Source organism: Chenopodium quinoa, unplaced genomic scaffold (genome assembly GCF_001683475.1).
Source record: "Chenopodium quinoa cultivar QQ74 unplaced genomic scaffold, ASM168347v1, whole genome shotgun sequence".
NCBI lineage: Eukaryota > Viridiplantae > Streptophyta > Magnoliopsida > Caryophyllales > Amaranthaceae > Chenopodium > Chenopodium quinoa.
Window position 1 is genome coordinate 1,835,185 of NW_018745461.1, and position 17,927 is coordinate 1,853,111.

General features: G+C 37.0%; 2 protein-coding genes and 1 pseudogene across 3 annotated transcripts; 1 reads left to right on the forward strand and 2 right to left on the reverse strand.

Moving 5' to 3' along the window:
- Positions 1-7,256, reverse strand: LOC110714862 (annotated as a pseudogene).
- Positions 7,257-8,020: 764 nt separating this feature from the next.
- On the reverse strand, positions 8,021-10,995 carry LOC110714868 (14 kDa zinc-binding protein-like). The gene is made up of 5 exons (XM_021893421.1): positions 10,811-10,995; positions 10,239-10,296; positions 9,565-9,654; positions 8,500-8,617; positions 8,021-8,421 (listed from the first exon to the last, which is right to left on the reverse strand). Exons 1-5 carry the CDS (start codon positions 10,978-10,980, stop codon positions 8,354-8,356), a joined length of 504 nt encoding a protein of 167 aa, XP_021749113.1. The 5' UTR covers positions 10,981-10,995; the 3' UTR covers positions 8,021-8,353.
- Positions 10,996-12,523: 1,528 nt separating this feature from the next.
- Positions 12,524-15,736, forward strand: LOC110714766 (UBP1-associated protein 2B-like). 2 transcript variants are annotated; one of them, XM_021893315.1, is made up of 2 exons: positions 12,524-14,160; positions 14,877-15,357. In XM_021893315.1, the coding sequence occupies exon 1, from the start codon at positions 12,658-12,660 to the stop codon at positions 14,137-14,139; it is 1,482 nt and encodes a 493-aa protein (XP_021749007.1). In that variant the 5' UTR covers positions 12,524-12,657; the 3' UTR covers positions 14,140-14,160; positions 14,877-15,357. The 2 variants fall into 2 exon arrangements, with proteins under 2 accessions (XP_021749007.1, XP_021749006.1); XM_021893314.1 differs by lacking the exon at positions 14,877-15,357 and adding an exon at positions 15,378-15,736 and having other exon boundaries at positions 12,527-14,160.
- Positions 15,737-17,927: the final 2,191 nt, after the last annotated feature.

Sequence of the window (17,927 nt, forward strand, 5' to 3'; positions counted from 1 at the left end):
TATGCCAACATGCCATAACTTTCTATTTCATTGTCAAGTACATTTAACACTATTGTATATAGTCAAGTACAATCAACAATAATGCTGTTATTCTATGTTCTAGTTTACAATAAACTTTGTACTGCCGTAACTGGGAAAATACAACATTTCACCAATTTTATCAAGAAAAATACAAGCAATGGCGCTAATAACCAACATACTTTCACTCAGCCAGCAGGCCACTCCATTTGACGTCCCCCAGAAGGTGCACATGAATGTGATAAACAGATTGACCTACCGAAGGACATCAGTTTAAAAAGTTAGGGCAAAGAAAATAAGTTGCAAAAATAGCTATTGAGTTTAGATCCAAATTGCTTACATCCTTTTGGTCCATCATTAATGACAATCCTGAAGCCCTCTTCAAGGCCTTCCTGTTTAGCAATAACTTTTGCAGTGTAAAGTAGGCGGCCGAGAATATCAAAGTGCCTCTCTTCTGCCTGCAATTTGGGATGAAAGCCATTACCACATTGATCCAAGTTCAGCACTATTACATTAATTATCAAGGTATATGGCTGGTCCTTAAATCAGCAAATAACTAAAAGGCAAAATGGTTCTGACTCTAGTCTAGCTAGGGACTTCTCAACTCTACCAACAAGGGTGAGAATTTTGAAAAAAGAGCAAGGGTTTAAATTTGAAGCATTATGAATTGATTGACAAGTCCAACAACCCCTTAATTTTGGGAAGCAATTGCGTCTCCAAGCAAAGAAACTGATATAAGAGAAAAGGGGGGCTCAATCATTCTACTTCTTGGCCAATCCACTAACTAAACCAAACTGCAGCACCAAAATTCTTAAAACTGTTTCTAGCTGCTATTTACACTCAGCAGTAACTCATGAATAAAGTATTCTTAGTTTCATTTTGTACTCTTTCCTTCTTATCAAATAAATAGGAAAAGGCAGGCTTGACCCCCTCTTACGACAACAATGTCAAAGCCTTGATCCACACAAGATGGGACTGGCTGCATGAAGCCAATATATAATCTCTGGTGATTGTCAACAAACCATCATCCGATCCTCCATTCACTTCTATAAGGTGTTGTTGACTTGTTGCTCCTAAAAACCCAATCTCTTTAACCTTCCTCATCCCAGTCATCTTTGGCCTCCACAGCTTCTTTGTAAATCCCCATAATCCTAATTCTCTTATTTTCTTACCAGTGCTTCATCTAGCCGACTACTCACATGCTCAAACCAACATTATCGAATATCAATTCTCCCTCCTCAATTGGCTCAATATCTTTAACTCAAAAACTCATCCAATTAGCTTCATTCCAAATTATATCCCTTGAGATTTTCCCACCATACACCTCATCATTTGCTACTCTATGACACTCATTTTATTTGATAGCCATCCTAGCAAACCTTTTCAAGCAAAGAAGGGATTGAGACAAGGCAATTCATGTCAACTTTTCTGTTTTCCATGAGTACGGAATTACTGTAGACTTGTAGAGAGTACTCAAGATGTATGAAACAACAATATTCAAATTGTAACTGCAATTTCCAACCGAAGTGTGAAAAGCTGGAAACCACACATTTGATGTTAGCAAATAATCTGAGCAGATTTACACAATCTTTGGATAGAGAGAAATGGAGGGAAAGAAAGAGAAGAGAAAAGGAGGGAGCATCATCCTTTGTTAGGATATCCAATGCAAGGAGTAAAGGGAAAAGAATTGGAATGATCATTTTTTACAACTTCTTAAAACAAACTTGGGGAAAAATAACATACAGTTTGGAGGTATATCTAAAGCATAAAAACAAGCATTTTGGGAAATGTGAGCATTCCTGAACATTCTTAACCTTTCAGGTACTTGGGGGTCCCTTTGTCCTCAAATCGGTTACCTACAACCAATGTAAGCCTATGGAGGAAAAGATTTTAGCCAGGGCTAAAATGTGTCTGCTAGCCAGCTAGGTTCCTCACTAATGCAAGGAGACTACAAATGGTTAAAACAACTTCTTGCCAAGCAAACTTTCTGCTGCCAGATCATATGATGCCAAAGAAGGTGATTAAAGAGGTGGAATCTTATTGTAGACTTTTTCTATGAAGCAGGGATAAAACTAGTTACAAAAAACCTTAGGTGGCTTGGAAAAAGATGTATCTTCCAGGATCAGCAGGAGCCAGGAGGTTATAAATCCCTCGGAACGTAAAATAACAGTGATATGGAATAGACATGCAATGAACAAACGTCTTTCGCCCTTAGCTCATTAGAAGGACAAATTGAGGTGGGTTGATAGTTATTATACAAATGGGAAGGATATTGATGTCTGTCCTAACCCCATTAACTGTTCTTGGGCTTTGAGAAAGAATATTAATGGCAGAGTCTACATTCAGCAAATTGCAGGCTGGATGTATACTATGAATAACAGCACTTTCTCTTTTGGTAAATATATCAACAATTGCAGGGAGTATTTGAAAAAAGGTGGCTTAAAAATTAAGTCAAGAGACTCAAGACTGCTAAGTATTTTGTAGCTTGGCTAGCTAATTAATACTAGTAATACAAAGCTGTCGGACAGGATAAGTGGGGTATCAATTGAAATGGTGTTTGTGTATCATACAACAATCAACCTGAAAGAATTAAGCACCTGTCCTTTGAAAGAGTTGGCGCATGGGGTTTATTATACTGGTTTTGATGCTGAGTTGAAGACAGTAGTAATTATGAACTGGATAAAAAGCTTGCAATCAAAGCTGTATATTACATGTAATACCGAGTCAATATAGCAATTGTGTCTTCATAATAATATCGCAAATGTTATGGTAAATGCTATAACTTTTGATGTTATTGTTAATGAAATTTTGTTGAAAGTTTCTTGTAGATGCTCAAATGAGCTTAGAGAAGAGATAGTGATGTAAGGTGGTTGCTTAGCAAGTTTTGCCTGCCTGCAAGCTTTTGGTTCTGTTGTTCTGGAGGTCTATGACTGTATTGAGTGTATTCCTGCAATTTTAAGTTCTACAACATCTCTTGCTTATTAATTAACTTTCTTATCAATTGCTGAAGATATAAAAAGAAAAAGAAAACCCATGCATCTTTAAAGATCCTTTCTAAAAGCGCATTATTCAAATCAAAGCAATTACGCTGATCTATTAGTAGTCCTATAGAACACTTAATTCTTAGTTTAAAATCTTGAGGTGAGCTTATAACACTTGATTCAACTTTTGTGCTTAATATAGGACTCGACTTCTCTTCAGAGTTTTGCAACAAAGTTGAGCTGACAATAACTAATGCCAAAATGATCCAGGGATGACTAAATCCGTAAAAAGAAATGCTTATAAAGTTATAATTAGCCATACACACATGGAACACAAATATGAAATCCTTTAATCAACTCCTGAGCCCTTAAATCCCAAGCACATCACAAGCAAAATAATATGTTAAAGCTGTTGAGAGACTTGGGACACACTAAAATCAGAGATTAACCAGCCAAGTAGAACTTTCAATTAATTGAAATGAAGCATTCATGTAAACACCCAGAAAACAGAGGATATGAACACCACATTGTATGCGAAATTATTACCTTGGCGAGTCTGGTTAAACCATCCCTAACTTTGGGAATGATCAAAATGTGTACAGGAGCTTGTGGATTGATATCCCGAAAAGCAAGAACCTGGTTCAAACCATTCCAAGTCAGATTAAACAACATAGACAAAGGCTCAGAGCCACAATACCCGATCCCACCCCCCCCTTCCAAAACAAAAAAAAAAAAAAAAAAAAAAAAAAAAAAAAAAAAAGTAGCACAGTCCTAACACTCATTACTAACCCCAGAAAATGAACCCCTACAAATTTTTTAGTAGAAGACAAACGAGTTTTCAAGTTCACAGGATCTGAAGCATCACAGATAAAGTTCTTCACACATGTGCATGCCTTCTGAAAAACTCCAAAGAAGGGCATGTAACTGACTTAAACTACAATTTAAGTACATAAGGAAATAGGAGCCAGAAGTTTCTTTAATTTAATAATAATAATGATGATTCAGAAACCAAATTTCTATTATGAGAAAAAATCCCTCCTAAAAACAAAAAACAAGGCCATTTCTAGCTCAACGAATGAATAATTATTCAGCGTTTCAGCCTATGTCTTCCACGTCCAAATTAAGGTCGAAAGAATTGTCAAGATTAGGTGAGTAAAACGGACCTCATTAAATGGTAGGAGAGGACAAACACAGGCACGAAAGCTTTTCAGAAAGTGAATAATCACTACGGGAAAGCTTATCAGATGGGTATATATGCACCTTTAACAATTATAACAACCCCTAAGCACCTCAGATAACCGTAGACTAAAACTTCAAGATGTGTATCACAATGTGACTGACTAGAAAAACCAACAAGCAAACTGTCCCATAAATTCAATGAGTCTGACCTATGATTATATTGCACTGGTAGCTAAGAAAAACACGTATGAAGGATAAAAGTCAGTAGCAATCAGAACCTTCTCATCCTCATAAACCACATTTGCTGGAATTTCCTTGTTAATAATCTTGTCAAATCTGCACAGGGACAAAAATCAGTAAGCCTTAAATAACCCAAACAAACAAACAAGAAGCTACAGTTTTTATCCTTCCATTCTCACATAAATGAAAATTGAAAAGCCCGTGTCATGAATTCTAGCCCTCGACATGGAGATCTGAGAAGCTCTACCTTCTAGATATTCCCACTCATCACAAGGAATTTAAGGAATCATATGCCCCAAATTTCTAAAAAACAAAACAATACATTCATTCAAGCCTTCACAGAATCATACAGGGAGGCGCAACTCCAAAATTTATCCAAAGTGATTCCAAACGCTCTTGAGTGAAATGATATGCTGGTTAACTAAAGCTTTCCTACTATCACATTCTCTACTATCAATTCTCATTCTTCCTTCTTAACACCTTAAAAATTGGTATGTATTCAACTAAACAGCAACCAACATCAGCCATGAAATAGACAAACATGCATGTTTATCATTACCAAGGAATCTATCAGTCCCCAAGCCCCCATTCGCATATCATAAGATTCATAACTACTTAAATTCAAGCACATAATTGCCTTATATATGTCTCATAAATCACAAAAGACCATACTAATTTTATGTTTGTCCATCATTAATGTCAACACGTTGTCACATTTCCAAGCTTGTGCCACTACAACCCCATATTGAGGATGTCAACTAGCTTCATTAATTAAAGTATCGAAAGAATCGAAACCAAGACCTGAGATCAAATCCCGACTACGTTATCAACATTTCATATAAATTATCACCAACTCAAGGAAAGATAGAAAGATAGAGAGAGTTTACATAGTAGGAGAATCAGAGGGAGTTGAAGCAGCAGCCAAAGCAGCTTCCTTTTCTGAACTAACTGAAGGGTTTGGTGATGATGTTGATTGTGAAGCTATCATCCGAGTTAAACTCGGACCTTGACCACTCACTAACCGAGTCAAACTCCGGTTCAATTGGGGCCCAAAATGACCGGAAAACAACCGGGCTTTAATGGGATTTCGACATAATCGCATTGGAGATAGAATTACTGACATTGTTTTCTGCATTATCAACAACCCAATATAAAAATGTGAAAAATCAATGAAAAGATCGAATTTTTGGGGAAAATAAGAAATACCCAATTCGTGATTACATTCTTTCGTTAAACTGAGCTAAGTTAAACATGTTTTTTTTTTCTGAATTGACAAAATCGTGAATTGGTTTTATAGCAATTGATTTTACAGCTTAGCGTTAGCAAAAACTAAGTTAAGAAACTAATTGCAATAGTTTTGACCAAGGATGCACGGACACGCCAAAAATCTGAAGAGTCCGAGTCGACACGCGTGTCGGACACGGACACGAATGAGACACGGGGCGACACGTGTCCGACACGCAGAAAACCGTGTCCGATTTTTTTTAACCGTTTTTGATTTTTGGACACGGGCCGTGTCTTGGGCTGACACGGGCCGTTTTGGTATGGACACGCGAAATACCTAAATTCCTATGCTTTGCCTCTCTACCTCTTTCCAAGTTTCCAGTTCTCAAACTCTCAATCCTCTCATCCTCTCAAGTCTCAACTGAACCCCTTGCTGCTCACTTGCTCAGTCGCCGACTTGTAGGTCTCACCGTACCGCCGGCTTGCTGTCTCCGTCACCGCCACTCGCCTCCTTGCCGGTTGTCAGGGTTGCTGGCCTGGCCCTTGCTGCTCGTGGCCTTCATCTCTCATTGTTGCGGGGGTTGCTGGAGTTGCTGGCCTGGCCCTTGCTGTTCGCCTGCTCGTCCTCAGCCACCACCTATCACTCCACCGCCCACCTTGTCGCCCGTCGTCCGTGTCAGCCACCAGGTATGGTTCTTCTCTACTTTTTTTTTAAAAAAATTCAATTAAAGTTCTGAATATGCATCCTTGGATGTCGAGAAGTGAGAGAATGTCGGTGAGAATGGAGTCTGGGAGAGAACTTAATCGGTCTTCATTTTCTGAGTCTCCGCCATTGTTGTCTTTAATGGAGCTCAATTTCAGCCTTTTCGTGCTTATTTCTTGGTGTTCTGCCATTCAACAATTGAGCTCCATTGTTATCTTTACTGGAGCTCAATTTCTGCCATTCAACAATTGCTGTGATTCTGAAGTGAATTCGAGTAATGCTAATTTGGGGAATTTTTTAGGGTTTTAATCAGTGTAAGTGTGTAAGAACTTCTGATTTTCTGAAATTCAATTGCTTCAATAATTCAATTTGTTGTTCGTCGTCAGCCAGACAACCACCGCCCACCACCGTGTTTTGACAGTTTTGTTGATTACTTGATGAGATGTTTGATTTTGTGTTATGTTTCTAGTTTTGTTTGATTACTTGAAGAGTACTATTAAGACATGTCTGGTTTGATGGTTTCTTGATATGTATCCGACTATGTCCGTACACTTTGTTCATTTACTTGTTTAATTAAAATTGTGTGTTTTGAGGCTAATTATTTAGTGTTTTATTGAATTAGTTGTCAAATTCTCGTTTTTTTTTAATATATTATATGCCTTGTTATACGCCGTACCCGTGTCCCCTATTTTAGGATTGCCGTTTTCCCGTGTCCGTATCGTGTCCGTGTCCGTGTCCGTATCCGTTTCCGTGCATCCTAGGTTTTGACAGGAGTAATGGTGTACCTGGAAAAACGTTTTGTGAAGAACAGATGAATAGATGATGAGTTGAGACTTGAGAGAGGTCAGTGATAACTGTAAACCGTGTAGATTCAAGGGGTGTCACCGGTTCATACACACCAAGAATTTTCTAAATTTGTTAATACTCGTTTCTAGCCTTAAGTACTACACTACCTCCGATTTTTTTTTACTTGCAATTTTGAAATATTTTGTCTCTCACAAAAAATATAAAGACTAAAATAGACCCGGTAAATACTTCAAAGTTGCAACTAAAAATAATCCAAGGTAGTATTTTATATTAGACGAACAAATTAGGTATTAGGAACAACTCCAATAATATAAAATGTTAAGCTTGAGATAATATCTTGATACTCCGTACTAAGAACAACTCCAAAAGCAAGTTAATTGTCAAACTAGGTTGTCATGTCACATAAGTTTTTAAGCTAATTGTCATTTTAGCTTCAATGGCTAGCTAATAGCTTACCATTTATATGGACCACACATCCTTAATTTACATTGATAAATTTCATTTTATTTATTCTAATTTGTTTTATTTTAACAAGTTTTTTTCCAATCAAATTAGCTCACCAAGCAAACAGCATTTTTTTGATACTTGATGTTTTGAAACGCATTTGACAAGATCCGAATTAATAGTTTTTAGATTTTGACAAAATATTGTGGTCAAAATAAATTTTATTGTAAATTCTTATTTGCAAAATAGAATTAGTGTCTTAAATTATCCAATTCATGCACTTTTTTACTTTTCAATGACAAAGGTAGTGGGGTAGTAACCAGGTGACTCAAGTGATAGGCACTCCCACAAGTACCTCATGCCCTAGATTTGGTATTAATACTTCATCCAAGCAAGTGGAGGTGTGTAGGGGAGAAGAAAGGTGTGCTAAGCAATGTCCACATTGCCAATATCAAAGACTTGACGTTCGATCATACAATTCAGAAGAGGGGCAAAAGTGCTCCCTGACCATGTTCAAAATCATTGAGTATTTGTGCGTCTTTGACAAGGGAAAAACACACCATTGTCACAATTTCACAAAGCCTAGTTCAAGTTCATGATCATAATTCTGATTATACTAGTCAAGTACATAAAACATAAGGAAATGTCAAGTCGATAACCCAACAGCATTATTTAGTTTCTGTTGACATGTACTTCGTAGAAAAAGGACAGCCAGATAACGAGTCTCCTGCTTCTACTGATATTACAAATCTGTGTCTTAGCCAGGGGGCCAGTTCATTTGACGTCCTCCAAGTAGGTGCACGTGGATGTGATAAACAGATTGACCTGATGAACAAAGCATTAAAGCTTGTTAGAGCTGAAATTAAGTTGAAATGTAGAGTTTATGTGCTAAGCTTAACTTACATCCTTTTGGACCATCATTAATCACTATCCTGAAGCCATCGTCAAGTCCTTCCTGCTTTGCTACAAGCTTTGCTGTGTAAAGAAGGCGGCCAAGAATTTCGCAGTGCCTTTCCTCAGCCTATGCACAGATAAATTATCAGGACAGCCTGTGAATATTGCGGAAAAATCTAATATAAACTGTGTTTTCACTCATCCTAATGTCTACTAATCAATGCAATAATGTCCACATCATAACATCTGCTGGACCATGTTTCATACATAAACCATTACATTTGTATTAAAAGCATATGGTCATACCACCATACAGATATATTTCGATAGTTGTGAAATAATAAGCAACATGGGTTAGCAAGATGATTAATTCCCCATTAATATGATCAAGCACACCTTAAGTTGACCTGTTCACACATCTTTCCATGTCTAACCAGGTAGGTACATAAGAAAGGTTCCACAAGATATGTGGCACTCTGGAACTCCATATTTCCCCAAAAGCCTCCTTTTCTTAATACTGCCTTCCTCTTTTATACTTGTATGTATCTTAGCAAGAGAACATAAGATAAACGGAACCAAATTGGAATTCTTTACACAATTACACTGAGAAAAACTCTCAAATATTTGGAGAGACTACTATATGCATCTCTCTCTTAATAGTTTCTCTTTCTCAGATGTCTCCTACAAAAAACACTCCAGTCAAGTTAAGAGGTTTAGGCTAGGACTCAATGGAAAATCAAAACTCATGAGTCACCAATGTGCATTCGAAATGTGTTAAGCCGCGGCAACTCAGCTCTCGGCATAACTAATTGACTGTGCACATAGTTATTATACTACCAACCTTCAATCACAAAAAACAAGGAAATATCTGATCACATGGCCATAGCAAAATTAGGAACTCTATAGATGCTGTTGGAAAGAAGCATCGATACATTACAAGCACAAGACACAAGGACAATATAATAAAACCTAAAAATCTGTTCACTCCATTGGAAACAAAGCAAGTATCTAGCATACAGATAAGATAGATACATTGAACAGCAGTACAATGTGGAATGACGAAGTAATAAGTACCTTGGAGAGTCCACTTAACCCATCCTTAACCTTGGGAATGAGAACAATGTGAACCGGAGCTTGTGGGTTTATGTCCCTAAAAGCAATAACCTACATGATAGCAAATTGAAGGTTAAAAACAATTAAGTGGGTGAATTGTAGGAAACAATTATAAACATCACACTACCTAGCACATATCTTACAGCCAAAACTAAAGATATAAAATGAAAGAATAAAATATCACACTAATGGAAATGAGATCCTCACTAAGCTCAAACAAAATGAATGTTGTTAATCGCAATGAAATACGCCTTGACCCATGCGGGACTTAAAGAACCAACTTTGACACAAGCATAAAGATTCAATTGGGACATAAATGCATATTAGAACATAATGAGGGAAAGGCAAAATCAATTTTGGAAATAGGATCCACATAATTAAATCAAAGAACAATATGATGATGACAGTAAATGGAACTCCAATGAAGGGGCCTAAAATACATCTTAAGTTTAATATGAGTTTTGAAGTTTATGAATTACAAGTTAAAACATGGTCATTTAAGAAAACCAACAAGAATAATGTCAAAATTCCAACAACCAATGCTAATAAACACAAATATAAACAATGAATAAGATAAATGGCATGATCACATTGGATGATTCATTACAACACTTTTTGATTCGTAATATCAGTACCTGTTCGTCCTCAAACACAATATTGGCAGGAATTTCCTTGCTGATAATCTTGTCAAATCTACATCATCAAACAAATATCATAGCTTTTAAACTCAACCAATACAGAGATGAAAAAATGCAAATGCGAAATCATGTTAACATTCATATTTTTAAGGCTACAATGCTACATATATATACAATTGCATTCATTTCTTCCAAATACTCCATAAAGTCAACCCAACATTGAAAAGGTGTTAAATTTAACATTCATCATTGATTAAAATGACAAAATTCTTATAACAATCAGCTAGAGTTATTTTCAATTCTTGTTATTACTAGTTCTTTATATATCAACAGAATGATCAAAAGCAACAACAATCAAAACTCAAAAACCCCAATTCACACAGGAAAACCCTAATCCCAACAAACTTAACCAATCTTACAAATCACCCCAAATCAATCCATAATTCCACAAAACAATAGGGCAAAATTAGGGTATTGTGCATCAATCTTAACACAATAAAACTTGATTAAAAATGAGAAAATGAATTGAAAAATTTACAAGAGTGAGAAGTAAAGGAGAAGGAAGTTACATGGTGGGAGAATCGAGGGGAGTAGAAGCAGCAGCGAGAGCAGCTTCCTTCTCGGAAGCCATTGAAGAAGAAGAGGGAAGAAAGTGTGAGGCTAACACTTGAATGCGACTTGTTTTGTGGGGTTTTGATTTTATAACGGCCTCGATCATTGCACCATCTCTGCCGACCATCTACTTGTACAACCATTCTTCTAGGAGATGCCACGCTATCTTTTTATGGTCTAAGATTTTTTAAGACGAATAATAGGTTATACATCCAATTTTGATTTACTGAAATGAAATGATTGAAACTGAACTGATTCGAGGTGAACTAAATTAAAATGAATTCTTTAACAGAGAAAGAAATTAGAAATGAGCTGAACTGAAATGATTGAAACTGAACTGATTCGAGCTAAACTAAACTAAAATGAATTCTTTAATAGAGAAAGAAATTAGAAATGAGCTGAACTGAAATGATTGAAACTGAACTGATTCGAGCTAAACTAAACTAAAATGAATTCTTTAAGAGAGAAAGAAATTAGAACTGAACTGAACTGAAATTAAGCTGAAGATAATATGCTTTTGGGCTCAGGCGTAACCGAATTATTTTTACTTGGGAGTATTATATTACTCCATATAATGTTTTATACATGTGAGAAAAATTAAACAATGAATATTAAGTCATTTTAACAAGGAATTTTCAATATGTTATGTTTATTAATTGAAGTATTGCAAATAACAAAATTATACAACACATATATATATCATCAAAAGTAAATCATATTAACAACCACACATGTGGTATCATTTGATGATTTTGCAAAAGGGTTGAATATTGCTACAATATAATTGCTTTAAACATTTATAAAAACAATTATGTGTTTGTAATTTTGTATGTAATAACTAACAAAGGCGAACCAATTTCCTAACCACTTCATCACACAATAAATTTCCCTCTCATTTTCTTTCCAAAAAAAAAAAAAAAAAAAAAAAAAACTATCAAACACTTTCATTCACATCTCATTTGTATTCTCTATTAGCCGTCCTAATATTTTAGCATTAATGTAAGTGAACTCAATTTCTAATAATTCAATAGTATTATGATAAACTTACCGTTAATATTATGACTTTAGCAAAATCTCCCAAATTCTATCAAGCTAATAAATGTCATAACAACTTTAATAATTTTCAAAACCACTTCAATAACATGAAAATATTCAGTTGAGTCAATGAACAAGATTAGCGTGGTTATAAGGCAACCTAATTCGACCGCAATTTGATAATACTCTATAGTTAAAATCACCCAGAGAATAATAAATGCATTCAATTCAGATGGATACGATAATCTTGCACAAAACACTATTTATGACTCAAACTGATTATGCTTGATTCGAAACTAATCATAGTCTAGATTTGACAATGAGAACAAATCCCGAAAAACAAAGTATGCATTCAATTCACATGAATATATTAACCTTACATAGCCATTATTTGATATGAATCGAACTGATTAGACCTAATTCGAACCCGACCAAAGTCTTTTTGAGGTTTCTATATGAATCGATACATTAACCCCCATATAATTACATAATAATCTGAACCGATTTGACCCGACCTGATCCAAAACCGACAACAGTCTTGATTTGATCTCAAGAGCAAAGCCCAGTATAAGTACGAAACAAACAATAGAAAAGCCCAACATGGTCTCCCCAATAAGAATCCAGACATCGCAGATTTATTAATCTGAAATCTGACTCCTCCACCTACAAAAAGGGGATCCTTTGCTTCTGTCATCTCTTTTGAAAACCCTAATTAAATCCCAAATCTCTCTCCTCCACCCACTCTAAACCCTAATTCTATCCATCATCAATGGCGAAGAAGCGAAAGCTCGCAGCTAAATCAGCCGAAGCTGCAACTTCTACGCCGCAGAAGAAGCAGCAGAAGAAGGAGCAAATCGAGGAAGAAGCACCAGCGGAGGAAGAAACACCCAAGGTAGAAGAACAACGACCGCAGCAAGTAGAGGAACAATCGAAGCCTGTTGAAGAGGAAGAGGAGGAGGAAGAAGAAGTAGAAGAAGCGGAATTCGAGGAAGAAGAGGTGGAAGAAGAGGAAGAAGAGGAGGAGGAAGAAGAGGAAGGTGAAGAAGAAGAGGAAGATGAACAATCGAAGGCGATTCAAGGTGATACGACGAATTCAGCTGATGATGAGCCGATTCCGATGCTTCTAGAACCTTTTACGAAGGAACAGTTGATGATGATACTCCGGGAAGCTGCGGAAGCTCACCCCGATGTGGCGTCTCGTATTCGTAAGGTTGCGGATGAAGATACCGTTCATCGGAAGATCTTTGTTCATGGATTGGGGTGGGATACGACGGCGGATACGCTGAGGAGTGCGTTTTCGCAGTACGGCGATATCGAGGATTGTAAGGCGGTCACCGATAAGATCTCCGGGAAGTCGAAAGGGTACGGGTTTATATTGTTTAAGTCGAGGAGCGGGGCACGAAAGGCGCTTGAGATGCCGCAGAAGAGGATTGGCGGGAGGATGACGGCGTGTCAGCTGGCGGCAGTGGGGCCGGTGCCTACGACTACGGCTGCTGCAGTGGTGCAGCCGCAGCAGCCGATGTCGGAGTATACACAGAGGAAGATTTATGTGAGTAATGTGTCTGCTGATATTGATCCGCAGAAGCTGACTGCGTATTTTGCCAAGTTTGGGGAGATTGAGGAAGGGCCTTTAGGGTTAGATAAACAGACGGGGAAGCCGAAAGGGTTTGGTTTGTTCGTGTATAGGAGTGTTGAGAGTGCTAAGAAGGCTTTGGAGGAGCCTCACAAGCATTTTGAGGGGCATGTGTTGCATTGTCAGCAGGCAATTGATGGGCCGAAGCCGGGGAAGCAGCAGATGGGACATCATCAGCCTAGAGGGAAGCATTTTGGAGGAAGGGTGGATAACCCGAATTTGGCAGGAGCAATTGGTGGACCTCCGGCTACTGGGGCTGGGTTGATGGGACAATCGGTTGGTGGTGTTGGGTATAATCTGGGGCCAGCTGCTGCTGCGCCCGGATTGAATCCAGCATTAGGACAAGCTTTGACAGCTCTTTTGGCTTCGCAGGGGGCGGGGTTAGGGCTGAATAACTTGCTTGGGACACTAGGTGGTGGGATGGGGGGTGCTCCTGGTGCGGTTCATGGTGGGTATGGAGCTCAGAATGTTGGAGTAAATCCTAGTGTTTTGGGTGGTTATGGGAATCAAGGGGGATTGCAGAGCGCGTATCCAAATCAGCAGCTGGGGCAAGGAGGAGCTGGTGGGAGATCGCAGCATGGCCATATGGGTGGTGTTGCACCGTATGGCGGCCATTGAGTTATGATTGAATATTTACAGGTATACCATCTCCTTTAAACTTTAAACTTCTAGTTTCTATGAGGTCTTGAAATCTTTGATTATTCTTGGGTTTTGCGTTCAATAACGTGATGTTAAGATTTGTTTTGAATAGTTTTAGCACGCTAGGTAGCCAATTGCGTGTGAATTTTAACTCAGAGTAGTATGTATCAGTTTCATTGGTATTTGATACACTTCAATTCATCCTCAAGTTTTTGCATTTAGACTTTGCTGTGATCATAATTAACATTGAGTTAGCCCTTGTTAGGCATACCTCTGTTCCTCAAATTTTATGGAGTGTAGTTTGTGTACTCTCATGCAGCATTGTTTGTCTACATCTTTTTGAACAATCATTGTAGTTGTTTGCTTCTGTTTGAAGGTGTTATGGCATATCAGTGTAGTGTCTGTATTCTTTAGTTTGAATTAGTTGGTTTAATAGCAAATTCAGCAAACAACACAAATGATCACAATTCTGTATATAACAATCATTGTAGTTGTTTGCTTCTGTTTGAAGGTGTTATGGCATATCTGTTTAGTGTCTGTATTCTTTAGTTTGAATTAGTTGGTTTAATAGCAAATTCAGCAAACAACACAAATGATCACAATTCTGTATATAACATATAAACTTGATATTTGGGCTGTAATCGTGCCATCTTATTGGTCTGAGGCAAGAGATTGTTTGATTCTGATTGCATATACCTGTGTTTGGGGTTTGGCAGCTGTTACGCGGAGACCTGATTTGGTGTCTTTGAAACATTCATGTGAGTTATTATGCTATGATTTGCCCTAGGGTTCTATTTGTGACTGTTTTAAGCTGTTAAATTAAATGCTTTGTGAAGCACATCTGAAGTTGTCAGTTCGTCACATCAAGGGCTATGAATTTGTGCAGTGCTTCATATAGTTCTTTGTACTTTCATTGATCTAAAAAATGTTTTCTAATAACCCATAATAGTTGAGCTTGATATATCAAATAAAATTTTTCCATATTTTAGTATTTGTTAAAATTTCAAAGTACTGCCCCCCTTACAAATTTTCTTGTTCAAGTAAATGCCTTTTTCAGGCAACTGTCTTCTAAAATTTGGTTTTAATGTAAATAACTGATGTTTGTACATGAATTTAGAGGCGATTTTAAGCAATGGACCTGGTCTGTTAACGATTCTACCCCACAAAATTTTGAATTTCCAGAAGTTGTTTTTATGTTTTACTTATTCATTGTGCAGATCTCTATTAGGTGCATCAGTCTTTTAATACTCGCGTGGTGATTCTTCCCAAGTTTGAAGAGGCAAACAAGATCTTTATATGATTTCTTATCAACTTTCTGTTTCTCTTCTAGAAAGGCTGTTGTCTTTGAACGAACAAATAGTGTTGCTGGTTTTCATTTCTTCTTTTTCTTTTTACCTGTGTTCCTTTTTAAACACTGTAATATTTTAAGGTATATTTTGTCTTAAAAGCTCCAGGGATGACATTGAGTACTTTTTTTTTACAAAGTTTATGTAACTTTGAAAATTATTATGGATGTTTTACTGAGGCTGATGTTGAATCTCTATTGTCCTGTTTTACTACATTTTCTACTTTTGAATCAATTCTCTTTTTAATCTATTTTATTATTATTTTTTTAATTTGCATTCATTGACTTCTGCTTTTATTTCTCCTCTTTGCTTATTTCTGTCATTCATCAATACTTAACTAGCTTGTCTCATGTGACGAGTGTATTACAGGACATTGTCATGTCTCAATTCATGTGCAGGTAGTTGTAGGTAGTTGTTGACGCAGGAGGGCGACTCTTAGCCATTATATGTCAGAAAGGTTTAGAAGTTGTATTTTTGAGATTAAGTGCTTTAGATGTGAAATGAAGTTTTTTATTTTTTTTATTTTTTTTGGTTGTTGTAAACTTTTTCTTAATTTACTTGTTTCATTGATTGAGGAGGGGGGTGTGCAGTTGTGAATTCTTGGAATTAAAACCAATAGGGACTTTAGTCATAGAAGTTGTTGATTGTTAGTTTATTATGAATGTCTTCTGCAATGTATTTGCCCAACAAGAGATAATCCAACGGACTGTATTTCTCAAATTAGCAGTGCATGTGCATCCCATAAAGGCAAGTTTTAACTCCATAGGTATCTCTAAGTCTTTCATGTTTAGTGCTAAGTTTAAGCTGTCAATTTTCTTTTCTGATTTTTTTCTGGGAAGTTGTTAGTAATTGGCTCTGTGGTTTGAAGCTTTTAGAGTGAAGCCGTCTGTCATTGAGACTCACGTAAAAAAAAAAAAAAAATAGAGCTGTCTGTCATTGATGACTTGTCTTATGTATTTCTGTAATTCTATGTTTTCAATCAACCTCTGGCTTGCTTTCTGTGCATTAACCCTTCCCCCTCCTCTCAACCCAGAGTTTTAGCTTTTAATACAGGTTTTGTGGCAAAACTTTCTCTGAGTATCCTCTAGCTAAAGATGATTATAGGTTTGGGTTATTTGATAAAATGCCTTTTACTGGTCTGCCTGGTACTTTATTGGGCTCTTGTGTTGAGCTTATCCCAAAGTGCATCTACATTTTGCGCTTCTTCCATATTTCATTCCATTCATTATTTCTTTCCACTAGATAATCAAAGATGTCTCCAGGTCGTTGAACTCTAGGTGTAAATCTGACTGGGTTTGGCCAATACTTGTGAGCTAATAGTAACTACAGAACTATATATTACTCTGTCTAGGGTAAACCATGCCATTTGTGCTGCTGCAGATTTACCGTCTTTTTCATGCTCTGCTTTGTTATTCTACACTCTGTGCTACACCATATACATTGGACTTCTGTAAATAGAAAAATTTGTCTTCCGAAGATCAAATCAACCTATGCCATATAAGCCCATGATTTATTATTAGCCAGAGAACCTTGTAATAATGTGTGGATGTATTATTTGTTATACAGAGTGTCTAAATTCTGTATTCTTTAAACAGTGAGGAATGTGTAGTGCACTAGTGCATCTGCTAGGGTACCTTTACCCCTTTTCTTGTTACTCTTCCTACTGGGGTTGCTTTTTTTTTTTTTTTTTGACAATGAAATTGCGTCATTGGAGTAGTTTGATCAGAACATCACTCCTGAAACCCGTGTATGGAGGAGTTCTCTGTTAGTTTTATATGTTAGCTATGGGGCTTGATGAACTGCAGGTACACAGTTGACCAGTGTAAATGTTACCTCACAACTATTATTGTAGTTTTTTTTTTAATGTGTGGGCATTGGTATTTGCATGACTAGAACTAGGGTTTGAAATGTTGTGGGAAACTTACATTTATCAGAGAAGTCTCACATTTTGTACCCGTTGTATTTTAGGATGCATTTTAACCAATGAGTAAATGACTATTTGTGTGCTAAAATATTGTAGTTGTTGCTTCTCTTTTGTCTAAGTTTTAGAGTGTTTGAAAGAGGTTTATGTTCCTGTTCATCGCTGAAGGGTGGTCTGGTGGACAGGACTATCGTTAAAGTAAATTTGGTGCATATTGTTTGTGTAGCTATTGGTGCATGTCCAGTGTTGTGAAGGTATAGGTTTATGTTAATATGAAGTAAGGCAGGGTGTTGTTGCTTGGCTTAATGCCCTTCTGAAGACTGAGGATACCCTCACTAGCAGATACAATGTTCTCCTGAAGAGTTGTAAAGATTAGGTCATTGATTTTGGCAAGAAATGTCGAATCACACAGATTTGTATTGGTGGCTGTTGTAAATGTTCTAGTGCTGGTGTCTATGTAATGTTGTTTTAGAGGCTACTAGGCAAATGTAATGTGCAGT